This window comes from Crocuta crocuta, unplaced genomic scaffold, assembly GCF_008692635.1.
Source record: "Crocuta crocuta isolate KB4526 unplaced genomic scaffold, BGI_CrCroc_1.0 scaffold131, whole genome shotgun sequence".
In the NCBI taxonomy this organism is placed as follows: domain Eukaryota; kingdom Metazoa; phylum Chordata; class Mammalia; order Carnivora; family Hyaenidae; genus Crocuta; species Crocuta crocuta.
In genome coordinates, this window is record NW_027528977.1 from 16,873,951 (window position 1) to 16,900,613 (window position 26,663).

A 26,663-nucleotide genomic window follows, 5' to 3' on the forward strand; every position below is an offset into this window, starting at 1 on the left:
AGGCAGTACTTAATCTACAGATATTCTCATACACGTGTGGAAATGGATGAAGATCAATTAGACATTGTGAAAGCAAGACTTTGGCTATAACATAAATGTCCATCGATTAATTTATGGTACACCATTCAATGGAATACTACATCATTGTTAAAAAGAATGAAGCTGCTTACAGATACCTTATTGAGAAACGGCAAAATACAGGACAATACATTTAGTATGCATTTTGAGGTGGAAAAAAGAATATACATATAAAATTATATATCCATTCATTGCATATTTACAACCACTGTCTATCTCTGGTAGGACCATGGAAGAAACTGGCATGATGGAATGTCTTTAGGGAGGGACCTGGCAGGTGGGGGGCAGGCGTCTGAAGCATTCTGGTCACTGTAGTGAGGTGTCTTGAGAGCACACACTGAGTTTAATCCTCGGTCTCCCACTTACCAGCTGTGTGCTGTCTGATCCAGTTTCCTCAAAGGTAAAATGGGAATGATCATAACAGTACCTGCCTCATGGAGTTGTTATGGGGATAAAAAATAGGTAAATGTATAGAACAGTGCCTAGGTCTACAGTGAGTGGAAGGATGTGCTATTGAGGCTCTTGTGAACCCTTTGGATTTCATGTAGTATGTATTAGCTATTAGTGTGGCACAAGTAATTGTTATAGTCAAGGAATGATTTCAGGGTAAATAACCTGACTTTTCCCCAAAGAACATAAACACTGTGTGTGTGTGTGTGTGTGTGTGTGTGTGTGTGTGTATTATCAGTTCCAATCACTTCTGCTTCTTTATGCTGGAGGGTGGAGTGTATCTGGTGGGTGTGCACTGGGCTGGATCAGAGAGGTGTCTGCAACCTGGCACCGCAAAGAATAGCCTTCAGTACTCTTGTTCCACCTAGAATCTTCTTTTGTCCTGCAGGAATGACAAAGAAGGGAGTGAACACACCCCTGGGGCAGACATCTGATCTCATTCATTCACTCCACAGATATTTACTGAGGACCCACTCTGCGTCACACTCAACAACAAAAAGCACTGCAAACAGTGTCCCTGCTTTAAGGTCTTACATTTCAGAGGGAAGAGACAGATGTGGGGATGTGACAAGATTACTGCAGAGGAACAGTGCTCTGAACACACTAATTGGGTCATTGTGTCAGAGAGTGACATGTGGGGAAGGGGGTAAGTTGCATTGGGCGGCTCAGGATCAGGGGAGAGGTCTGAGGGGTGAGGCTTGAACTGGGAGCAGAATAGTGATTAAGAGAGAGCCACATGAAGACAGGGTGATGACATGGGAGGAACAGCAGACTGGGCAGAAGGAACTAGAACTGTAAATACAGAATACAGAAAAGAAGCGTGAGAATACAGAAAAGAATGGTTAAGGTGCCAGCAGTCTGACTAGCAGGTGGATAGTTAACTGGACAAATCTTATTAACCTCCTTGGATGCAGGAAGCACAAAGATCGCCACTGTGTACACTGAAAAAGGTTTACAGATAAAGGCAGCCATTGGTTTTATGAAATGGTTGGAACTGGTCAGTCTTTCTCAGTCTAATGACCTAGTCACGCCACCTTCCTCCACACCCCCTTGCAGAGAAACCACAGGATTTCATGGCTTCACTCTTCAAAGCTGGATGTTCAAATTCCCTTTGAGTGGGGCCATGTGAGACCACAGGGCCATGAAACAGAAACCAGAGGTGAAACACAAGAGACATTTCGGAGCTGACAGACAGTGTTTGCATCTGAGCTTGGGCCATTTGTTATCTGAGAGACCTGAAACAGATCTTTCCACATTTCTGAAATTGTGTTTCCTGAAGGTTCTGGAGAACACATGTGAATGATTCTGAGGGAAATGTCTTTATCTATTCTTCAGTTCTTCGCCAGGCAAACGATGGGATATATTGGTGGGGTGCCCATGAACCGTTTAGAGAATTCGGTGTCATGGCTGACAGAAGGCCTCCTGCAAATGCTCCGTCAGCTGGACCAGCAGCACTGAGACATACTGCTCGGGTAGGATTTGCTCCCCACAGCCTTCCCCGCACATAAGGAGGGTGCCAGGAGCTCAGCTTTAAGGAAGCTGATGCTGCAGGTATGTGCGGGGCTGACTGAACCTTGACGGTGTGACTGAGTGAATAAATCTCACTGCAGGACCTTCATCTTTTTATTAGCACTCTTGACCTGGTTTACCACACAGACTCCAACTACGGTGAGGATGGAGGATTCAAACCCCAGGTCTACTCTACATTTCCCAACTCTTTCTATCTGTTTCTCTCTGCAGGGTTGGCTCCAGAAGTGTGAACCATGGCTACAGACAGCTTTGGGAAGAGAAAATCTAGTTTCTAACCTCCAAGTGGAAAATGCAGAAGGGCTCTGATTGGCCCAGTTGGGGTTCTATGACTATCTTTGTTCTAACTGTGATAGCCAATGGGATGGGTCACTCTTGACTGTCCATCTTGGGTCATCTGCTCCATGGCTGCAGCCAATGTCCTTACCAGAAGAGAAGGGCCAGCAAGGACAGCATCTCGAAGCTCTGAGCTGTGCAAGGATGAGGGGCCACAGGAGCAGTGGGACACGATCCTTATGTTGGACCTGTTGTGATTGGTCAGGGACAGCTTTGATACTTCTTTGAAGACCCTGCAAAGCCAACCTTCAGCATGTGGGATGGGGTTTCACAGCAGGAGAGAGAATGCACAGATGGCTGGTGTGTTTAGAGAGTGAAGCCCTGGGGGTGGGGAGGCCCTGGTTGATGGTGAGACACTGGACTGGATAGCTGGGAGGGAGGCTCTGGACACATGTGGGGAATAACAATGGATTCTACACCATTGTAGGTTTCTCCAATGTAAGAAACAGCCAGGTAACAAATGGGGAGGTGGGGGAAAAGCCTCCACACCCAAGTGAAGGAGGCTTGACTCCCTCCATCACCCCCATCCCAGTGGCCTGGAGAAGATCATGTATATTTGTGTTCCTGAGTGACTCAGGGATTCACAGAATCCCATGGGATTCAGGGCCACACCATTTTGCCTCGGTCTCTGCCTGAGCTTCATTCACAATTTACTGGTAGGTCCCTCAAACTGTGGTGTGCACATAGCCATGGATAAAAGCAGGTCTCTGGGCCCATCCCAGTTGAGAAAGGGTGGAACAATGGGTCTGGGAAGGCTCCAGGCATCTGTCTTTAAAAAAATTTTTTTTTAAATTGTTTATTTATTTTTGAGAGACAGAACATGAGCAGGGGAAGGGCAGAGAGAGAGGGAGACACAGAATCCGAAGCAGGCTGCAGGCTCTAAACTGTCAACACAGAGCCCTATATGGGGCTCGAACCCAGGAACAATGAGATCATGACCTGAACCAAAGTCAGACACTCAACCCAGGCGCCCCTGGGCATCTATGTTTTTAACAAGCTGCCTGAAGCGATTCTGATGTGGTTGGTGGTGCAAGGTGCCTGGAGGAAAATTGCACAGGATAATGTCAGAAAAAGGAAGAAAGGATCTGGCTACTTGTCTGTTAAAGGCTGAAGTCCCATTGTCTGCAACAGCCCCAGCTGAGCAGTCCTTTGAATCTAATGATTGAATGAGCAATGGTTCCTGCAAAAGAAAAACCATCCCTTGCACAGGGGGTTGGGCGGGGAGGAAGTGGTTAGAAAGGGGCAGGTCAAAAAACAGGGAAACACAGATGCAGTGAGGGTTAGGGGAGAAAAGAGAGAGAGCGAAAATTCGTTCAGAAAGGCCACTTTATTGATGGAGATAAAACTGAAAGGAGCTCTCCATAGCCCTCCCTCACTCACTTCAGTGGTTTCACTGGGCGTCTGAGACCGGCGGGGGCAGGCGTGTGGCCAGCCAGCTCCCTGCTGCCTGCTCCAGGCAGCCACATCAAAACACATCACAGCTCATAAAGACTTGCAAATGCACCTCAGAACTCCCCAAATGGTTCCTGGCATTTTTTTTTTTTAATATTGTACAAAATATGTTAAGTAGGAAAGGTCAGCTGTGCTGTGACACCTATAGGACGTCCTTTTAGGATTACCGTCCCTGAAACATTACTTCTTATTGCAGTGAAACCTCTAGAAGGTAGAGCTGTACAAAAAAAGAAAAAAATTCTAAACAATTTTATTTTAAGAAGAGCAGCAACTTAACACTGCTTTAGTTCATTTAAATCTTCTTTCTCAAAAATACATTCCTAAATATACAAACTATACAATCTTGTCATTTTAATGCTGGTTTTTTGTTTTTTTGTTTTTGTTTTTTAATAATAATAGAACCCAAACTAAAAAAAAAATTCTGTTCGTCTTCACACCGACAAGAGCGCTAAAGGGCTTGTGACCCAGAACCTTCATATAACACCACATAAATAACTTTAGCCACAGTCTATGTTCACAGCGTGGTCAGTGGAACAAAGGAAATACTTTTCTGGTGACTAGACATCGTCTGCAGAGAGGGTCGGGATATTCATCCGAGGCTGGGTAAAAAACGCCATCTTCTCCCTGCAAAAGAGGCCAGCCCTTCAGAGCAGGGTTTTCAACCTCACTTAATAAGTATTATGGGCAAGGTCATTCTTTGTTGGGGGGCTGCCCTGTGTACTGCAGGGTGTTTAACAACATCCCTGGCCTCCAGGCACTGGGTGTCAGCATCGGCCTCCCCCCACCCCCCACCACTGCCTTCCAGTTGTGACAACTAAAAATGTCCCCAGACATTACCGAAGGTCCCTGTGGTGCTCAAGTCACCCCTGGTTGAGAACCACTCATTTAGGGACACTGGGAGGAACAGCCACCTTCAGTTCAAGTCATGGGTCTCTCTGAGTTTAAATGGGCCCTTGGGTCATTTCTAGTGTTGTGTGTTTTAGATTCCCAGTTGCTTACAAAATAAGAGTTGTCCAAATATAGTTATACAAATGACAATATTTTAAAAATGTTTCTATTCCAGAAAGGCTTGTTTCATCAGTCTAAACGCAAGGGCCTCTGTGAATGGGAGTCCCCGGCTAGGTGGCATTTGGGGCCCTCCCATGACCTGCCTGGATTCAGGCAAGAAGACCCTTCCTGAGACCTCCCTGAGACCCTGGCAGGCAGCATGCAGAGCCAGGGAGGCTGGGAAAGCATCCGTCACCCCCAGACTTATTTATCATTCAGCCAATCCTCCATAATTACCGGTGATGGAAACGCTAAAAGGAAAGGCCGGAGCAGGTGTCTCATTCATTAAACAAGAGGATCTAACAAATTAGCTCGAGTTGTGTGGGGACTAATAAAGACAGCTGAGGGAAAGCACTGTGGAGCCCACAGAGTGCCAGGGACGGCTGGGCAGAGTGTGCGCATCTGTCTCAGGGAGAGCGGGTACTCTGCCAGCGGAGGGGGCTCGGGACGGCGGCCAGTGAGGCTGAGGCTGGGCAGGCTGTATGTGAAAGGGGGAGGTGGGCTGGCCAGGGGCCCACCTGCGTACCTGAAAGACTGCACCTCTGGGGGCTCCTTACAGCTTTGGCCCCGAAGCCTGTGCACATCCTTGGCAGCTGCCCGCATCATCTTGTCTGTCTGAAGCTCACCCTTGTGCTCCGCTCGGTCCATCTGCAGAGCAAAGCAAGCAGGGCTGTGAGGTGATACAGAGTCCTCGGGCCTCGAGAAGGGGGTAAGCCAAAGAGCACTTGGGGGTCTATTGTAGTCAAAAGGTCTGAGGATCACTGTTCCCATTCCACCAGGATCCTTGGCTCAGAAGGGTGAGAAGTGATCCCACCATCTGCCAGCACGGACAGGTTTTTGGGGCCAGGATGCTGAACAGCTGTGTGGTTTGGAGATGCATGCAGCCTAGAGAAATGTGTGCTACCTTTCTAATCCTCAGGGTCACCTAGAAGGTCACTATTATAATTACTTCTATGTTACAGATGAGGAAACTGAGGTTCAGGCACGTGAAGACATTTCTTTAAGGTCAAACACTTAAGAAGTGGTGGAAACCCAATTCCAATCACACAGCTGTGCCCCAGGCCTTTGGGAACATTGCATCTCTTCTTCCTACGGAAGCACTTTTGAGAACGAACCACAAAGAGCCCCAAAGTATCCATGTACCATTTACTTGAAAGCACTGCATGAAGATGGAATTTTGGTCAATGAAGCCATCATTTAAATGGTTCTTTAGTAGAAGGTCATTATGAGTCAGTCATGGATGTACAATTCTTTTGCTATTTGAAAGGCCAAGTTTTCTTAACTGATGTTTTCTTAAGGCAGGGCACACAGGGCACATATGTACTTGTTTTCTTTTTTTGCCTTGCCAACCAGGAATCTCAAAGATAAATGTAATAGACCATTACAATTAAGTTAGAGATATGTTTATTTGCTTCTCTCCTTTAAAAGGTTCTCTATTCTCCTGTAATGCTTATTATAACCATATTATAAGTATACAGGGTATAAGTGGTAAATTAGAGTGAAACAAACATTTCTGGAACTTTATATATATATATATTTTTAACGTTTATTTATTTTTGAGAGAAAGCACAAGTGAGGGAGGGGCATAAAGAGAGAGAGAGACAGACAGACAGACAGACAGAATCTGGAGCAGGCTCCAGGCTCTAGGCTGACAGCACAGAGCCCAATAGAGGGCTCGAACTCACGAACTGTGAGATCATGACCTAAGCTGAAGTCAGATGCTTAACCGACTGAACCACCCAGGTGCCCCAACATTTCTGGAACTTCTGAATTGCCAGAGTCAATATGAAGTCCCCAGGTCAGTCCAGACCTTAGAAACTCACCACTACTTTTCTACGCTAAGGCATTATCACCTGAATCAAGAGCTGGGGCTTAGGGGGGCCTAGGTGGCTCAGATGGTTAAGCGTCTGACTTTGGCTCAGGTTATGATCTCATGGTTTGTGGGTTCAGGCCCCGTATCAGGTTCTGTGCTGGCAGCTCAGAGCCTGGAGCCTGTTTCAGATTCTGTGTCTCCCTCTCTCTCTGCCCCTCCCCTGCTCATGTTCTGTGTGTCTCAAAAATAAATAAACTATAAAAAAAAAATTTAAAAAAGAGCTGGGGCTTCAGCTAATGGCTCTCCCAACAATCCAGGCAGGTACCTTCTACAAGGTGCTTTTTGCACTGTTTGGCTGTGTGCAGAGAAAACTAGCAAAGGTCATGCCTGCCTTGGGTGGCAGCCCAGGAGTGGGAGACAGTATATAAAGGAGCTGAAAATGGCCTCTGCGTATTGACCATATGTTGTTACTTCTTCACAACAGGCTGGGACCACTGGTCCAAAGTCAAATTTTTATGCATCCAATTGCTTTACTTATTTATTTATTCTTTTGAGAGAGAGAGAGAGAGAGAGAGAGAGAGAGAGCAAGCACACACTGGGGAAGGGCAGAGGAAGAGGGAGAGAGAATCCCAAGCAGGTTTCACCCCAGCACAGAGCCTGACGCAGGGCTCGAGCCCACAACCCTGAGCTCAAATCAACAGTCAGATGTTCACCCAACTGAGCCACCCCAACTAACTGCTTTAAATGTAGCTCAAACAGAGTTTTTTACCCATTTAGAAACTTCCAGCTCTACATACCTCATGAAGCTGTATCCACCATCTGCTAGCCATAGTAAGATAAACCCTGGGGCTATAAAAGACCCTAAGCCACTGCTGCTTTGGAGCTCTCTGGCCCAGAGAGTCCTCTTATGCTGCTGAGGGACAGATCTAGATGCCCATGCCCTGTCTCCCCTGGGAGTTCCCCTGCCCTCCTTCCCTCTAGGTGGTGACCTAGAACAGTGGCCTTGGGAACTTCTCATGCTGTGAGGGACTTCTTCTACATGCAAACGTGTATCTTTGGAGATACCCACTCTGTGGGACTGCACTGGGCAGACAATGGGGCAGGTCAGCATTTGTATTTACTCTATTAAAGCGTGTGCCCCAGCGCAGTATCCGATGTTTGATGAATATACGTGTGAATAATAAGGCCTTGCACACAAAACACAGAAATCCAGCAAAAGGGCCTGGTACCCAGGTCAAGAGCTATTAAAGTTTACTGGGCAAGGGGCACCTGGGTGGCTCAGTTGGTTGAGTGTCTGACTTCGGCTCAGGTCATGATCTCACAGTTTGTGAGTTCGATCCCTGCGTCGGGCTCTGTGCTGACAGCTCAGACTCCTTCCGATTCTGTGTCTCCTTCTCTCTCTGCCCTTCTCCCACTCACGGTCTCTCTCTCAAAAATAAATAAAACATAAAAAAATTAAAAAAAAAGTTTACTGGGCAAAAGGATTCCTTGATCCCTTGACTGATGGACATGGCGGGGTGGGGGCTGATGGACATTTTCCCTGGGGAAACACTCAGTGGGTCACAGGGTTGTAGGAGCTGTTCAAAGCTCTGGTCTCCCTCCCCTGCAGCAGCAGGCAGTCCCCAGGGCACATGGCGCCGGCTCTCTTGACTCTTGCACGGCCCTTACCCGCTTCTCCAGCATCCTCAGCAGCAGACGGAAGCGCTCATCCTCACGCAACCACTGTGGCAACTCTTTCTCCCCATGGCTCTTGGCTTGTTCAAGCTGCTCCTTGAGCTCCTTCAGCACTGAGATCTCCTGAGTCAGCTGGCTGTGCCAGGTCCTGGTCGCCTGCAGATCCAGCTCGAGGTCCAGCGACGTGCGGATCAGACGCTCAGCCCGCAGGGATTTGACCGATGAAGGCTGTGGGGGTAGGGAAAGCTTTGACCGGTTATTAGAGGGCTGGGTTCGGTGAGCCCCTACGAGGTGCTCCCCTGACCCTCAAATACCCTTTTGTGTATGACCACAGGCTTCCACTCCTTCAGAAACGGGGCTCACTCTCCCCTAGAGCCTGCCGATTTCTCCCACTCCCACAGCTTATGTTTGATGAGTCCTTTTATGTCCCAGGCATGGCACTGAGTGGTAGAGCTGAGATTCCTCCCCAGGCAGGTGGCTCCAGGCCCACCCCACTTCCCACACTTCCCGATCACCCTGCTCTCAGTGCCTCAATTCACACTTGGCTCATGGATCCCTGTCATTATCCTGCTCTGAAGCTGTTTCCTCAGTGGAGGTCTGTGCTCCCTTGAGGGCAAACACTAGGTCTTCTTGACTTTATGTTCCTGTAACGGACAAGTGTTGCTTCTGCGTGTCCAGCACTTCCCCTGTCTTTCCTCATCTTCCCTTGGGGGTCCACTCCTCCTCCATGCTCAACCCACAGGGTGGTTTATACGGGACTTCAGGAACAGGAATGTGACCCGCAACTGGGCAGTCAGAACCTCAGTGACTGCTTCAGAGGGTGAGTATGTTATCTAAGCCTAGCCAATAACCTCCAATTCTTGCACTTTTGCTTAAAAAAAAAAAAAAAAGAGCCATTGACAAAAAGAGCATCTTTATACACAGGTTGTTAAGCCAACTAGCTATTAACCTAGAACCAATCACAGCCATCTTTCCCACCGTATGGCATGACCCTCTATAAGAATTAAGGTAGGGGCACCTGGGTGGCTCAGTTGGCTGAGTGTCTGACATTGGCTCAGGTCATGATCTCATGGTATAGGAGTTCGAGTTCCACATCGAACTCGCTGCTGTCAGCACAGAGCCCACTTCGGATCTTCGTTCCCCTTTCTCTCTAACTCTCCCCAACTTGCACTCTCTCTCTCAAAAATAATAAATAAACATTAAAAAAAAGGAATTAAGCTATGGGGGAGGGGAAGCAGTGCTGTGAGAGGGGGACTGGGGCTTGAGGACACTGTCTCAACAAAGGATCGATGCATGCCTGCAGGCAGTGCAACATCCTGGGGTTTCCCACTAAATGAGCCAGTGAATTCTTTCCTGCACTCTCCAGCTAAATTTGAGCTGAACTCTTCTTATATCCATATAGATACAGTTATCTGTAGGGATGAGATCCCCAGTAATACAACCATTTCCTCTCCTTCTATCACAACACAGTAATAATTTAAAAATGGCTAGATGACTGAGGGATTCAGGATTCCAAGCTTGCCCCAAGATTCCCACAAGTCTGTGCTGAAAGCCCAGAGTAGGAAGGGCCGGTCTGCATCCCCTGAAGCTCTGACTGGTAACAAAGTCCATACCAGGAGTCAGTCCTTTGCCTAACACCACCCTGCCCCCATCCCTGAGCTAAGCCTCTAGTAGGCAAGGTGAGACTCCTCTGCAAAGGCAACTTGTGACCTCTCCCAGTGCTCTTCCAGCTGGACTGAGAGAAGCCCATTTGCACTTCCCAGCTCCCGGCTGCTGCTTGGAGGTGTCGGCTTCTCTGCCAGCAGGGAGGGCTGTCAGGACCTTTGCTCCATCAGCTGGATGACACGCTGAGCAGAGTGGAGCAAGAGGCAGGCTTCTATCAGCGACTGTGAGATTCTGAATTCGTAAGTTCTTGGTGACTTTGATTTCTACCCTGGAAGATCAGGCCGACTACCACACTCTGAATCTAACCTATCTGTCATCATAAATAATGTTACATTTACGTTTGGCACTTTCCCCAGTGCCTGTACAGGCTTTACAGTTGGTAAACAGCACCATGCTGGCAAAAGCAACTTTGTCCAACCAACGGATGAAAAGCGATGCTCAGACATGGGGGTTGTGCTCGCGGGGGTGGGGGAATGATGGTGGAGCAGGTGTACAAATGGCTTTGCGGTGACTGTCTTACCCGCTTCATCCGGACACTCCGCCGCTCCAGGGAGTTTCGAACAAAAGGTGGCTTCTTGGACAGCGTGGAGCTGTCACTGTCACTTCGGTTCAGCTGCAGAAGAAAAGTCCTGGGAAGTTAATTAGGGCCAGAGTATATCTGGAAGGCACGCTGGGGCCAGAAGGGTGGTGGGATTCCCATGTGGTTAGCAGCACAGTGGGGTTGACACCAGACAGTGTGACTCCAACATCTCATGCCCCCTTGACCTACTACACCAAGGCCTGTTTGCATCCACTCTTCCCTGTCACCCGTAGAGCTCACCTTTATGGCTCAAATGGAACAATTGTTAAGATACACATATATGAAATATCTTAAGATAAGACAGGGCAGACCAGCTCTGTGAGCTCTCACCCTCCTCAGAATCCCTTCAATCACTCAGTTATCTGGACTCTCCCCAGAGGGCTAATAGCTCCCTCCCCCGTTCCCCCAATGGCCAGAGATCAAGAAGGACGCTTTTCTACTGAGAGTGCCCCAGACAGAGGAGGACTGGAGAGGGAGGCTGGAACGGCAGCACGGCCCAGGACATGTCGGGGACAGGCTTCTTTCTCAAGTCACATTTCCAAGGCAGTGGGACCGCCACAGGCGGATGTTGCAGAGACTGTTCTGGCACTTCTCAGGCCTCTCCCAGTGTTTGTGTCATTACTTTTGTGGTTACTGACAAGTACTAGTAAGTACTGATATTATTAGTCCTGCAATGCTGACAGACGTGGCGATCCCAGGGATGTAACTGACAAAAGCTGCTGCAGGAGGCAGTCTTCACCAGAACCAGAAATAGAGTAACAGTAACAGTATTTGCCGTGTGCTTTATGGACAGTCACATTTAATCCTCAAACAATCCCAACAGAGGGAATTGAGGCCCAGGGAGATTAAGACCCTTTTATAAACCACATGGCTGGGGAGCATCAGAACAAGAGTTCAAGGTCCAGTCAATCTGACTCTAAGGCTGAGTCCCCTCCTGGGCCCCAGGATGCACAGAGGGCTCAGAGATCAAACTGATTTAGAGATGGAGGGGTGGACCATCTTGACTGGAGTGATTTTGTAAAAACAGACTGGCATATCATACCAGGAGGGGGCTTTATCCCACACTGCTCTAGTCCAAAGGTGGCACTCACAGAATGTGTGTCATACCAACTAGAAATACTCATCAGGACAACTGATCCTTACATTGTAGTTGTTCTGGGGTTAAAGACAATATTAGAAAAAGAATGATGAAAACTACATTAGGTCCTTAAACTTAACTGTTCTTATGTAAAGATGTTTGGCTGCATTTAATCTCAGACCTGGTAGAGAATACTGTTGCTTTGTTATGGTTTCCATGTAATAGTTAGGGAAACTAGGAACAAGGAGGTGAAATAATTGACAGTTCTGGGCAGCTAATTCAGGAATGAGAATTTTGGAAGGCGTGTTTTCATCAGGTCAGGATGAGCCAACCAACACATGTGACAACACTGCTGGTTATCTGTAGGTGTGAGATACACAGGGGTCATGGAGAATTGCAGAGAGTGGAACACTGTTCTTGCACTCACAGACTTCAAGTTCAGTGGGGGACCAATCCAGGGAAACTAACCAAGTGACACAGGCTGTGCTGATGACCAAAGAAGGGAGATACCCAGCAGAGGACACTTGGGGTGCAGAAATGTGGCATCAGGTCAGCTATAAAATAAACTATTCCTTTGTACCCTGGGAAAGGGCAAAGGAAGTCCTTTGGGAGTTAGCTCTGAGTAATAGAAAGGCTGTGGGCTCTAGAGTCAGACTCCCGGATTTGCACCTAGTAAGTGTGTGACCCAGAGGAAAGTGATCTGACTTTCTGAGTCTCAGTTTCTGCATCTGTGAAATGGGGAAAACATGATTTGCCCTGCAGAGTTGTTTCTGAGATTAGATGATGCAGAAGATGTCTTTTTGTAGGGAAACGTTGCCAATTAGAATTTGAAACTCCATCCCATGGGTAGGGAAATCTCTACCTTACGACTCATGGTGGGAGACAAAGCCCACCTTCCACTAAGGAAGCAGGAAGTGCCAGGGTCTTGCTTTCCCAGTCTCCCCTGCAGCTAGAAGCAGGCATGGGACTAGGCTCTGTCCAGTGCATGCAACCGCCCTGGGCTTTGAATCCTAATCTAGCAAGCTGGACCCGATGCTGTTACTGTGCCCCTCAGATGTCACCAGACCACCTGCTTTGGTTCTAGGAGTGTGCCATATCTGGGAGTATCTCAGGGAGAAGCCGTTCCTGGCGAGGAGTGGTGCCCACAGCAGCAACCACAGCTTCCCTGGCTTCCTGCAGGGACAGGACTCTAAGGGGAGGAATCAGTGTTGAACCCCCATGGCAGCAGTGGGACCCACTGGGCTGTGTCCGGCAGCAGCACTGGTATTATCCGCACTAGACTGGTTTCGTGGGATGATCTTGGCTGGAGTCTGGCCTGCCCCTCTTCCCACCTGATTTCTGAGGCTGGTTCTACAACCTTCCGATGAATATGTGAACTCCTTGGTTTCTTTTCCAAAACCTTATTCCTGCATGTACTGCTCACAGTCTGTTTCCATCGCTTGCCATTAAGAACCCTGACGGGCACAGGACTTGACGGGAGGAAGTGGAAGTGCCAGAAGCCCAGGCTGGAAAACGCGGGGCTGGCTGTGTACTGGGGGCCGGCTGGGGCACAGACCCCAATATTTCCTGGGGGCACAGACCCCAATATTTCCTGGGGGGGAGTTTGGTAATACTCATTTTGTGGGTTCAAAACAAAGGGTGAAGTTGTTACCAGACCGCATGCCATCAGAGTTTTTGGGGAAATGATAGGAGAAAAATGCAGTATGCTGTGCCACTGGCCTCTTCTTCCAGGCTTCAGTAAGATTTTACAAGAAAGAGACAACCTGGGGCTGAAGTGGGGCAGTCAGAAAACAATAAAATGAAAAATACTGGTAACCCTGCATTTTGAAAGTTCACATTATGCCACTTTGCTTTTACAAAAGACCTACATTGATGCCTGTTTTCACTAGTTGAAAGAAATGTGAAAAGGATTTTTACTTTCATGAAAAAGGCAAAAAGATAAAACATCACTCAGTGTTTGTTTTGCAGCAAGCCTTCACGGAAGCAGTGGCACCCTGAGTGTGACAGGGGCACCTCCGAGCTCCTTCCCCAGGACCACACCAAGCATCTCAACATCAGGCGGCCATAGCCTTGAACTATGTCTGTGAGCATCTGTGTTTCATCTCCATTAATTCTGCGTATCTTTTAGCAGGATGTGTCCTAAGGCATCAGAAAAGCCTAAGAGAGGTTACTTTTTAGGTCTGGGAATGTGAAAAATGTTTTCTATAAAAAATAATGGTAATTGCTTCTCTGATCTATGCCACTGTGTTTTTGCCATACGAAAGGCCCTTTCCATCTGTTGCACGTGATACACCCTGCCTGAGAATTTCTTAATTTGCAGCCTTTCCGTGTTGGAAACTGGTTCAGATAATGAAATATGAGAAGGGCCCACCGTGGTGCTAGGTGTGTTATAGATGCTTAAGAAATAGGATCAGAGTTCCTTGTTATTTGAAGATGCCAATCCTGGGAAAGAGCCACTGAGAAGGAGTCCACTAAACAGGGCACCAGAATCTTCTAGTAAATACTGGGGCAAAAACTTTGAGTCTTTAGTTGGAAAAGAGAAACACTTTACAAAAGTCCTATCTTCTGTCTTCCATTTGACAAAATTACAACTGCATTTGAATTCTGATGAAAAAGAATGAATCAAACAATCATTTCTTTTGATGTGATTTTTCTGACAAGTGATATTCTTCACTTTGTGTTTGAATTCCAGGGCACAGTCACAAAAATGGCAATTTTGCCAAAACCAGTTGTCCATTACCCTAAGGACTTTTCTAAATCCTTCAAATTATTCACATTTGCAGCATGAGTTGGATTTTTCTCTTCTTCAGCTGTGATTCAGGAATTCCCTAACATCACACTTACATTCAATGACCGACTTCAGGAAACTCTGTACCTTTCCCAAGATAGGCAGCCAAAGGGTAGATGCTGACAAGCTCAACTGATTAGCTAGAGGCTTGACACAGAAGGGAGGAGTTTCTGTTATTTCTGGGAGGGACCTGAGGGATAACTGGCAACTAGCTTGTAAACTGGTTACACTGCCATATTATGAAAAAATTAGCTTCGACTCAATCTTATAATTTTGGCTTTGGATACTGAATATCAGGTATTGCAAATGTCCCTTGGGGCACCTGGGTGGCTCAGTCAGTTGAGCGTCAGGCTCTTGATCTCAGCTCACATCACAATATCACAGTTTCAGGAGTTCGAGCCCCACATCAGGCTCTGCACTAACAGCACAGAGCTTGCTTGGGATTCTCCTTCTTTCTCTGCCCCTCCCCTGTTCACACTCTCTCTGTCTCTCCCAAAGTAAATGAGTAAACTTAAAAAAAAAAAAAAAAAAGGAAGAAGAAAATGCTCCTCAACATCTCTCCTCTTCCCCAATAACAATAGGTGGTTAAGTTGGCAGGTTGATGCAGGCGAGTGCCTTGGGCCTTTCCTTCTGTGATGACTTATTGGAACACTAGACAAGGAAGGTTCTGTTTATGCTTGTGGTTGTTGGTCACTGGTTCTCTGTGCAGAGGGGAAGGAAGGATGCGGACACAGGACTCAGGTAAGGTGTGCATGTGTCATATCTGTGTCATCTCTGAGGAAGGTTGGGAACCCCTGAGACGTGGTAAGTGCTCAAACCCTTCACTTACAGAAGGGAATAAAGAGGCTGGCCTAGAAGGGGTAGACTAATGAGACAGACAGGTAAAGGCATGAGGGAGCAAAAGCCTCCTGCAGGATTTCTAACCTCCAGGGCAGCCTGTAAGAGAAGGCTAGCAACCGAAACAGGTAAAGAGGGCCAGGTGGCCAGAGTGAACTTGAAAGCCCCTCTTTCCAATCATCTAAGGGCAGCTGCCCCACTGCTTAGCTCCAGCCAGGTGCTGCCATGAGACAGTGCGTGGCCCATGGTACCAGTTTATTTTCCCAAGAGAAACTAGAATTTTATATCTTTATTTTATTTTTAGTTGCCCTCCCTAAGTTTTCAATGTTATCAACAGGTTCAATTAAAACCAAACTTGTGACTAAATAGCACAAGCATGTTGCCTTTTTGCCACTTTGGGGTGCACATTGGATCGCCCTGGGAGTGGAGAAGAAATGTCAGCTCAGGGACGGTGAGGGGTCAGTGTGATCCCAGCAGGCAGGGCAGGATGTAAACAAGGAGGGGAAAGTTGGTTGGAATTATAAGTAATGTTGGCCATGTACTGGTTACCAAGCTTTTCCTACACTTTCTCTAACCCAACCCATAAAACAATCCTTTGAAGTCGGTCTATTAACTCCACATGAGGTGAGGCGTTAAAAACTTGCCTGAGGATACCCGACAAAGTGAGAGTAATCAGAATCTGCAGCCAGAACCCTGTGAGGCCGAAGGCTCTCACTACCCTACGGGAAGCAGGTGTTCTGGGAGGGGGGCGGTACCACGCATTTGCTTACCCGGCACACATACTGGCTCTGTGGTCCTGGGGAGAAGGTCTTAGAGCGGATAATGGTGCTCCCTCGAAGAAACGGCCCTGGGGATGGTGCGCCCACCCGTCGGTCCTTGGGCCGCACGACTGTGGGAGATGGGGCCGGGGTCTCTGTGTTGGTCTCTTTGTCCACCTGAAGAAGTCAGAGCTTTGAGGCCACTCGTATCCATAGTGTCTCGGCTACCCAGCCAGACTTGCAGGGCCAATGCCCCAGCTGCTCCCTACTTCTGTCATCTGGCCTGTGGCCCACAGACACAGCTAGGGGCTTCCTAGGCCATGTCCCTGCCAGCCAGGACAGTGCCAAGGCCCCAAGTGCTGGCCCCTATTTCTCCATGACACCTGTGGGCTGGAGCATATTCAGTCCCCAGACAAGTTCATGTGAGCAGTATATGGATGGTGTCCTCCACTTCATACCCTCAGGACTTACATGCCAACCACATTCTGACAAAGCCACATCCAAGGCCTCTACTGCTGCAGCCTAGTGCTTTCTTGGAATCATGGAGGCAACCTGGAAATCTCAGATTGGTTTTCTACTGTCCTTTCATAGTTACCGGCAAAAGACAAACAAGAATGTCTAAATGCAGGGCCGTTAGCCAAAACAGTGCCTTTCTAGAATTTTGAAAAAGGTGCCTGCTTTGGCTGGAGAGACTGTGGCATCTTGGTGGGGAGCAGTTGGAAGGCAGCCCTAGGTTCTTTTCCAGCTCCTCCTGGCCAGATACTTTTGTGCAGTGCACAACATGCAGCTCCACCCCTGCCTGCACACCATAGGGTGCTCTATTTCCTGCCGGTGGAAAAAACAAGAGAGACCTCCATGAAGAGTGAAGCTGATTATAGTGTGTAACCCTAAGTGTAGCAGGGAAGGAGGTGGCGAGGGGAACTGGACTGGATTCTTTTTTCCTATTGTACTTTGGGAAGATCCAAATGAAGAAATATATTCCTCTGAAACCTTAGAGCCTGTCTGCAAGGTTGGTATTATGGTCTCTACTTTAGAGATGAGCAAACGAAGGCTGGAGAGGGATGGAGGCATTGCCTAAGACTGCACAGACAGAGGGTAGACAAGCCAGCATTTGAACCCAGACCCATCTGGCTGCCAAGCTTGAGGTCAGTCCAGAGAAACAGGGGAGCTGTGAAGGGCGGGAGAGATCAGGGGAGAGCCAGCCTCCCCTGGCTGACTATCAGAGATAACCCGAAGTATAGGCAGGGACACTCCTCTGCAATCTTCCATAGGCCACCCCGTCCCGAGGGCCTGTGTCCTAATGCTGTAGGAGTGTTTTTCTTTTTTTTTTTTTNCAAGAAGATGTGGTTTATCTATACCATGGAATACTACATGTAGGAGTGTTTTTCGAATGCCAAGACTCAAGCGCTGAGGGCTCGTTCCCTAAGACAGCTATTCCTGCCTCCCTGGCCCTGCCTACCTTTAACGCTGGGCACTCGTCCCTGTGCGGCGAGGCTTTCTCAGCAAAAACATCCTCCTCTCCCTCCTCTGCCACTTCGTTCTCGCTGATCTCCTCGTACCTCCTGTGATGACAAAGAGCTTTGGTTACCTGCCCAGAGACCACTCTGAGATGCTCACCTGTCTTTAAATGCACCCAGGGCAGGGCTTCCAAACCTTTTATAATCAAGAACATACTTAAACAAATAAAAAAATTTAGTGAGGTCTAAGTGCCATACAACAAAATGCATTCTTGTTACTGTACAGTTTCATGAGTTTTGACCAATGTATTCCGTGTAGTCACTGCCACACTTGAGATACAGAACACTCCATTACCCGGAAAGATTTCTTGTAGCCTTTCCTATTTAATTTTTCCCCACCCCAAGCCCACCACTGATCAGCTTTCTGTTGATACAGGTTGAATCTGAGTTTTCTAGCGTTTCACATATGTGGAATCAGATAGTGTGTGTGCTCTTTTGTCCCTGAACTATGTTGGTGTCTGGCCACTTCCTTTTATTGAAGAGTAGTATTCCCAGTAGGATGAACAGATCTCAATGCATATAGCCATTCATCAGGTGATGAACGGTTGAATGGCTTCCATTTCTTAGCAATTATGAATAAAGCTTCTTAGAGAACATTCATCTACAATTCTATGTAGATATTTCTCTTCTCTTGGCTATTGCATTAGTCTGCTGGGGCTGCCACAGCACAATACCGTAGACTGGGGGGCTTAACTAACAGAAATGTATTTCTCACAGTTCTGGAGGCTAGAAGTCCAAGATCAAAGTGCGGGCAGCTTTGGTTTCCTCCGAGGCCTCTCTCTGTGGCTTGCAGATAGATGACCACCTTCTTGGTGTGTCCTCGAATGGTCTTCCCTGTGTGTGCACATCCCTGATGTCGCTCTGTGCCCAAATTTCCTACTTTTACAAGGACACCAGCCATATCAGACTATGACCTACCCAAATTTTTATGGCCTCGTGTTAACTCATTCATCTCTTTCAATGTCCTGCCTCTACATTACAGTCACATCCTGAAGTATGGGCGAGGGTCAGAGCTTTAGTGTATGAATATGAATGGGTGGGTGGGGACACAATTCAGACTATAACATATATACCTAGAAAGAGAGGTCATACAGAAGTATAGGTTTACCTCGTTAAGAAACTGACAAACTGGTTTTCCAGTGTGGTTTTACCATTTTACATTTCCACCAACAATATTATGAGAATTCCAGTTCCTCATCTCCATTTGGTATTGTCAGTCTCGAAATTCAGTCACTCTGCTGGGGGTGTATTCATATCTCATCGTGGTTTTAATTTGCACTTTCCTGTATTTAGTGACCATGCATATATTTTCCTTTGCAAAGTATCTGTCAGAGTACTTAGCCTGTTTAAAAATTGGGTTGGCATTTTATTACTGAGATGTCAGAGTTCATTACATCTTCTGGATATGGAATCTTCGCACACATTTGCTCCAAGTCTGTGGCATGCCTTTTCATTTTCTAAATAGTATCTTCCAAAGAACTTTGATTGTGATAAAGTCCAACCTGGCAAATTTTTTTCTTTTATGGTTTGTGTTTTTTTCTGTCCTGCCTAAGAAATCTCTGCCTATCCCATTTTGTAAAGAATTTCTTCTATATTTTATTTTCGTAGTTTTATAGTTTTACTGTATGACCTATTTCAGATTAATTTTTGTATGCGGTCCTCAGAGGTTTTTTTCTATATGGATATCCAATGGCGTTGTGGCAGCATTTGTTACAAAGAGTTTATTTTTGGTGATATTTTCCACAATGATTCTTTCCCTTCGGAGTCTGGGGTTGGGAGGAGTTGTTGTGGCAAATAGACTGCATTTATTAGTTACTAATTTTTCTTTAGTCCCATCTTTACTTCTCAAAGACATACATAACTGCCAGGCATCTGATCAGCAGGAGACCGTGTTACTGTACTGAGTTAAAGGAATTCCATCCAAAAGCAGAGAACTCGACATCCAGTTAGCTGGCTCAGTGAGCCTGTGGACAAACTGAAGTGTCCCTTGGGATTTTCCCGATGGGGAGAAAAGCTCTTGGATCTCCAGTCCCAGCCCGATGCCCAAAACGTCCCCTGCCCGGTGATGGGGGCCGGTGCTAACAGAGACTCCTTGCTCTCCCTCCCTCGCCTCACAGCTTCTTGATCTACACATAAACGGGCCACTGAACATGGGAACACACGGTGAGCATGTCCCTAAGAATGTGGCAGATGCCACAGTGACCAGCATTTAATGAAGGCTTACCAAGTGCCAGGTGCTATGCTAAGGCCTTAAAATAACACTGAAAGCGATTACTGTCTCCATTTTACAGATTTAAAAGCTGAGGATCAGACAGTTGACAGGCTTGGTCTGCTGTCACAGACCACGAAGTGGTACAGCCAGGTTTCCCATCCAACGCTGTCCAACTCCACTACAAGTGCTTAATGACTATGGAAGTCTTTTCTTTTTGATCGGGAATCCGACCTAAACATTTCTGGGAAGGAAAAAAAATTCAATTGTAACGAGAAGAATGATTAACGTAGATATCTTTTCACCCTTTAGGTGGCAAAATATATAGATCTCAGATACTATCAAGTGCTGGTGAAGGCATGGAAAATAGGCATATCTCTGCAGGGAATGTACACCAGGGTAGCCAATTTACACCCTGAAGTCAGTTTAGCAGTATCTTCTAAAACAAAACATGTACATATTCTTGATTAAGTATTATAGTTAGATTATATTGAACATTGGAGAGGGAGTAGGCTTAAGGGTCCTCTTATTTGCTACTGGTGGGAGCATTTGCTAATACAATCTTATTTGAGAACTATTCTGCAATGCCTATTAAAATATAAAGCACACATGCCCTGGGGCCAGCAATGCTATTTCTCAACCTCTGCCCTAGACAAACACACACAACTTCCCAAGGAGGCAAATACAAGGATTTTCACCCTAGCATTGTGATCATATTCTCTTTTATTTTCTAATACTCTTAGAATTTTGTTTTGCTTGTGGATCTTTTAAAAAATCCAGTCTTCTGACTATCTGCACTAAAGAAACCTAAACAAATAAAAGGAGGGAGAAACTATGGTACCCTGGCCTTTGGGTGCTGAGAGAGAAGGAGTGGAAATTAGAACAGAGGGCCACAGTCTTTGGGGGATCTCCACGCATGACTCTGGAGTGGAGCAGGCACTGTAAACCTAGTTAACATTCCAGGACCAAGAGAAGTCTCCAGTCTGGGGGGAGGGGGGCCGCAGATGGATTTACTCCAGTACAGCAGCTCTGGGATTCCCAGTCCTCTTTGTAAGTCAGTGTCTAGGGAAGTCTGAATGGCAGGGGTGGGGAGAGAGGGGGCCACAAAGGGAGAGAGAACAGAAGGCAGTTGCTAGGGGATGGCTTGAAAAGTCTCACCACAAGCTTGGAATTTGGCAGAAACCACTGATCTTGTGCCAGGGTTTTGGAACACAGGTCCTGGGCCTATTTCCGGCACCAGACCTCTGCACAGCCCAGCCTAGCACAACAGTGTGCCACAGACAGTTAGAGACGGAGAGGGAGAGGAAAGAGTCGGAGAGGGAAAGGGAGGTAGAAAGGGATGTAAAGGGAGAGGTGAGAGAGGGAAAGAAAGGGACACAGGGAGGGATAGAGAGGGAAAGAGAGAAATTGAGATAATTTAGAAAGAGCCCTAAAATGAACAAACGAACATACAAAAATTCAGGGACCTTACCCTACCCTTTATCACACGGAGAAATGAATAGTAAAAGAGAAGAGTAAACAAAGGGTGAGCCTGTGGGTCATATCCAGCTTACCACCTGCTTTGGACAGCCCAAGCTACGAATGGTTTTTATATTTTTAAATGGCTAAACAAACAAAAAATGGTTATTTCATTACATGTGCAAATTACATGAAATTGAAATTTCAGCATCCATAAGTAGAGCTTCAGTGGTGGACATGATGGCATGTACCACCTATGGCTACTTTGATGCTATCACAGGAGAGTTGAATAGATGCACCCGAAGCTGTAGAGTCCACAAAGCAAAACATTTACTATCTGGACCTTTCCAGAAAACATTTGTGACCCCCTTCTGAGACCAAATGTATAACCGGAGGCTGTAACAGAATAATGCAGAAGAGTTACTGAGTGTTTCCCGTGGGACAAAGTCTGTGCTAAGTGCTTATCTTATCATGCATAATTCTATCGAGTCTACAAAATACCCCATGTGTTGTGGCCACTCATTAAATCTGTATTTCACAGAGGCGGAAATGGAGGTTCAGAGTCATGGTTCTCAGCTCTGGCTGTACATTAGGGTCACCCAGGGAGCTTTTAAAACTTACTGATGCCCGGGCCTCGCCCAGACTGAGGGTCCCACAGGAAACTGGTTGAGCGAGACTCTGAATCCCTATCTATCTGAATTCAGAGCACATGCGCTTAAAGCCCAATTATACTTCCCCCCAAATGGCAAATTCACAGGCTGTGGTCAATTCTGAGATGGGATTCGCCTTCTCCCTTCTGAGCTGGGATCTAGCGTTCCTTCTCATTTCCTGAATGATAATTTCTACCATCTATTGAGTGTCCGCTATGAGCTTTGTGCTTTATCTTCAGTATGGTGGCTTCTCCTTCAGTCGTTTGCAGTAAGTCCATGCAGTAAGTCTGTGTGACATCCCGCTTTTCCAGATGAGGCTCAGCCAAGGTTAGAATGACTGTCCTGACAGCAGCTGCCCCTGTGGTAGAGGGCAGTGACCAGCCCAGACAGGGTTTCCAGAGAGCCCGTTATGCTCTGTTTCTTGATGGGGATCCTGGTTACCCAGGTAGTTTGGTTTCTGAAAATTCACTGAGCTGTATGCTTAGGGCAACTTTCATGTGTTGTGCCATGCCGTAAGAAAAAGCTACAGATGCTTTGCCAAAGGGTACACAAATAACCATGAAGCGAACATTTGAACCCTGGTCTATACCATTTTTTCCCTAAATGTGTACTGAGACTTCTCTTTCAGGATACAAGAGACTAAGAAGCACTGAACCACATAGAGAAAAAGCTGATTCCAGTTCTCCTCTGGGCACCGAGAAGTCTCTCCCTGGCAGCATGTCTTTAATATATCTAGACAGAGAAGACTTCAGGCCTAGAAGTTTATTAGCGAGCAATATGTCTAGGTGGGTTTTAATGCTCTTGCTTTATTTTCATTACATTTAAGTTTTCCAGTTATCTTCTGAGGCAGACTTGGCTCATAATCACCCTAGTATGCATTTCTACTCTTAGTAACAGAACCCTGATTTTTGTACCCTTTGCAGTTAGGTAGGCCAAATGGCTACGCTCAGCCAGTGAAAATCAAGTGGAAACTGCTACGTGGGACTTTGAGGAATGCTCCTTGGTTAAAAGGCATACAGGCACATTCTTTTGTTTTTCCTGTTTTCTGATGCTTGCCTGATGGCTGGTGACTCAGCAGCCATTTTGAGCTAGGAAGAAGCCTCAATGATGGCAGCCGCCCAGTAAGAATAGCAAAGCAGAAATAGAGGAGGAGACTGGGTTCTTCATAACGCAATGGAGCTAGCAGATGAACCTTGGGTTGCTTCTTCCCATTCTTCTTTTTAAGTAACAAAGCAATAAGCTGTCTTATTTAAGCCTATTATTTCTGCTCTCTGTTTCTATCTCAGGTGAAATTCCTTATTGAAACATCTTCAATTTTTTAAAAAAATTTTAAATGTTCTTTTGAAATTTATTTCTTAGAGAGAGAAAGACAGCATGAGCAGGGTAGGGTCAGAGAGAGAGGGAGACACAGAATCTGAAACAGGTTCCAGGCTCTGAACTAGCTGTTAGCACAGAGCCTGACGCGGGGCTCGAACCCAAGAACCGTGAGATCATGACCTGAGTCGAAGTTGGACGCTTAACCAACTGAGCCACCCAGGCACCGCTTCCATATATGGTCGATTATACTTACTTTCTATTTAGAGTAATGTAAAAAAAAAATTTTTTTACCAAAATAAATTCGAGCCAAGGCAGATACTAATATGTGACCCAGCGTGAGTGATTATAGGTCACAAAATGACAAATTGGGAAGAAATTTTGGCAACCATCATATCAGGCTATATACACAGTGACCTTGGAACATGGGTTTGAATTGCACGAATCCACTTATATGTGGATTTTTTTTTTTTGGATAAATACAGTACAGTGCTGTACATGTATTTTCTCTTCTTTATGATTTCCTTAACATTTTCTTTTTTCTAGTTTACTTTATTGTAAGAATACAGTATGTCATACAAATAACATACAACGTTTGTATTAATGGACTGTTTATGTTATTGGTAAGACTTCTGGTCAATTGGTAGACTATTAGTAGTTAAGTCTGGGGGGGAGTCAAAGTTCTATGTAGATTTCGGACCATGCAGTGGCTTGGTGCCCCTAGCCCCTGCGTTGTTCAAGGGTCAATTGTACTGCCTTGTTGCCTGTCGAGAACCCATGAGGAGAAAGGTTCTCTGTCTTCCCAGAGGAACGCTTCTTTCTCTTGGTTGTCCTGGAGTTTGGGCATCTCATTCCTGTGTCCAGGTCCAAGCCAGATCAGTTCCTGAGGCCCGGTGATCTCACTTACCAGCTGTCTTCCAGGGTTTGTGTGTTGATCCTTCCTTCCTGCCTCTTCTCCAGCTCCACTGCTGTCTGTTCCAACAGAGCAGACACGGCATCCTGTGGAGACAAATGCCCAAGGGTTCATCTGCATACTATTTGCAAGAATCAGAGCTTAGAGTGTGACCTTCCCTGTGAACTAAGACTAAAACTGAAGTCCAGAGTGGGTAAGTGTCTTGCCCCAAGGTCACTTATAAACTGGAAATACAGCACTTAGTTAATCTAACTGGCAGTTCTCCTGAGAATAACTCCTGTATGCACAGACTTTTTTGAAAGACAGTCAAGTTCAGCAGTTGAGTAAGGCAGAAATATAGGTCTCTGGCTGTAAAGAGATTATAGTGTAGTCAGGGAGACCATCACATGAACTGTCAATAATGTGATAATGTGAAACAATGTGATAAGGACTTTGCCAGAGGTTAAGCTTTGGACGTTTAGGAACAATGGAGCAATGGCAAAGTCAGGTTGGGTTGCATTCAGGGAAGACTTCCTGGAGGAAGAACATCTATACTGAATGGTGTCTACAGTGAGGAAACCTGTGCCACTTGAGGACATTAACCTCTCTGAGACTCAATTTCCTCTAGAGTAGCTTCTAAAAACTACTACAAACTGTTGTTATGAAGATTAATTGAGAATATCTACATAAGATATATAAAGAAGAGTGCCTAGCACCTAGCACATATGTACTTAGTACATAATTAGCACTCAGTAAATGGCAGCTCATAGTAAATAAAAAACTGATCTTGTAGCTTTCTGGGCACATGGCTAATTTGCAAATACCCTTACTAGTGTGGGCCAGAGCTTGGAAAATCCCTGAAACTTTCTTTCGAGGAAGAGGGGACTAAAATCACTTGGAAGTCCTGGTATACATCAGGCACTGGACAGAGAGTTTGTGTGTAACATCTTACTTAATCTTTAAAACTATTCTGAAAGATAGAGATTATGATTATTTCCTTGAGAAACGGGAACAAGGAAACTAATTGTGCCCAAGGTTGATGTCACTTACCCAAGGACATGCTCTAGAAAGTAGAAGATGTTTTCAAGATCTTTGTCAGCCCATGGACTCCTTTTTGGAGTCAGAAAGACCTAAGTTTGTTGCTTATTGAATGTATGTCCTTGGATAAACTTTCTGAGCCTTGGTAAGTGACACGTAATAAACAGGACAGTGCCTGACACAAAAGGAAGTTCAGGAAATGATGATTATGAAAAAGAAGGAAGAGGAGGAGGAAGAAGGGAGAGGTTAGGGGTAAATAGATTTAATCCTTACCCTTATCCTTACCACCTGACCTAGCCCGTCCCCTCCATTGAAATTCTGGGCAATGACTGTGCAAAGTAACCAAGTACTGACAGAGGGAAGAAGCACTACAGAGAATTAGGAGCCAACCGGAATCCCAAACGCTTTCTATTTGGGATCCCATTAGGATCCTGTATGCTGTGAGAATCTATGTCCAAGGGCAACTTCACTGCTCAGTTGAGTCCTGGCTAGTCTACTTGGCTAGCAGATGTGAGCTTCCCAAGTACAGAAAACAATTTAAGGATATTTTAAAGTGTATTGCACTAAAATGAAACCAATATGTATTTTAAAACAAAAATAGGCAAGTGTAAGATTTTTAAGAAATATACAATAATGAAACAGATACCATTTATCAAGCACTTACCAAGTACTCTTTACACAAACTTCTTCAATCCTTCCTAACCACCTTTTTAGATAAGGATTCAGCATGAGAAAAGTGGAGACTCACAGCGGTGAAATGACTGACCTGTCACCTAACTAACAAACACACCCGGTCAGTGTTTTTTCTGCCTCTTACAGCAAGCCTCCACTATGGACCACTATGCAGACAGCAGTATCTCAATAAAGGTCAATTTTCTATCTTCCACAGGTTTCTCCTTCCTTCATTAAAAAAAATAATAAATTAAGGTTTTCATCAGGCAAGTTATATATATATTTTTTCAGGCAAGTTATATTATGGCAAGCAAAGTGCAGATGGGGAGTGCACAGATGCGGAAGGGGAAAGCTGCAGATGGGGAGGGCTACGTGCCCCTTTGCAGAGGTCTCTCCTATATCATCCTCTTCTTCTCTCTTCCAATACCCTCTGCTGCTTCACCCACCTCTGATGCCCAGTTACTCCAATTTTGGGAGAACTTTTCCTGCTACCCATCCAGATGCTGCACACAGAGGAGGCTAGTGCAAACCCGGGGCCCAGCTCACCGTGCGTTCAGGGTCTGGGGTGGGGACCTTGGCTCCCACTGGCTTGGGCTCCCTGCTCTCCTTCTTCAAGTATTTGTAGCTCAGGAGGTTGTACCAGCGAGTTGACCTCTCCCCAGACCGACAGACCTCAGCCAGGCTGATCTGGGCACCGCCCTGTTGAGGATGGGAAAAGGCAAGAGTGTAAGTCAGGGCTGACAAGGTATTCTGACAAGGCTCCTGGGGAGAGTATGAGAAACACCCCCAATGAGATGGCAGCTTCCAGGAGGAAGAAAGGGCTAGTTGTT

The 26,663-nt window shown here is 46.2% G+C and overlaps 1 protein-coding gene across 1 annotated transcript in view; it reads right to left on the minus strand.

Annotated features, from left to right (window-relative positions):
* Positions 1-3,699: 3,699 nt before the first annotated feature.
* WWC1 (WW and C2 domain containing 1) overlaps positions 3,700-26,663 on the minus strand; it is a gene marked incomplete at its 5' end in the record, with an annotated part of 151,597 nt that continues 128,633 nt past the window's right edge. The window contains 8 exons of the mRNA XM_077757363.1: positions 3,700-4,467; positions 5,417-5,538; positions 8,372-8,605; positions 10,563-10,655; positions 16,096-16,260; positions 17,543-17,645; positions 24,139-24,230; positions 26,380-26,532. Of these exons, the coding sequence (XP_077613489.1) occupies positions 4,401-4,467; positions 5,417-5,538; positions 8,372-8,605; positions 10,563-10,655; positions 16,096-16,260; positions 17,543-17,645; positions 24,139-24,230; positions 26,380-26,532 (1,029 nt within the window). The remainder of the gene's footprint in view (positions 4,468-5,416; positions 5,539-8,371; positions 8,606-10,562; positions 10,656-16,095; positions 16,261-17,542; positions 17,646-24,138; positions 24,231-26,379; positions 26,533-26,663) is intronic.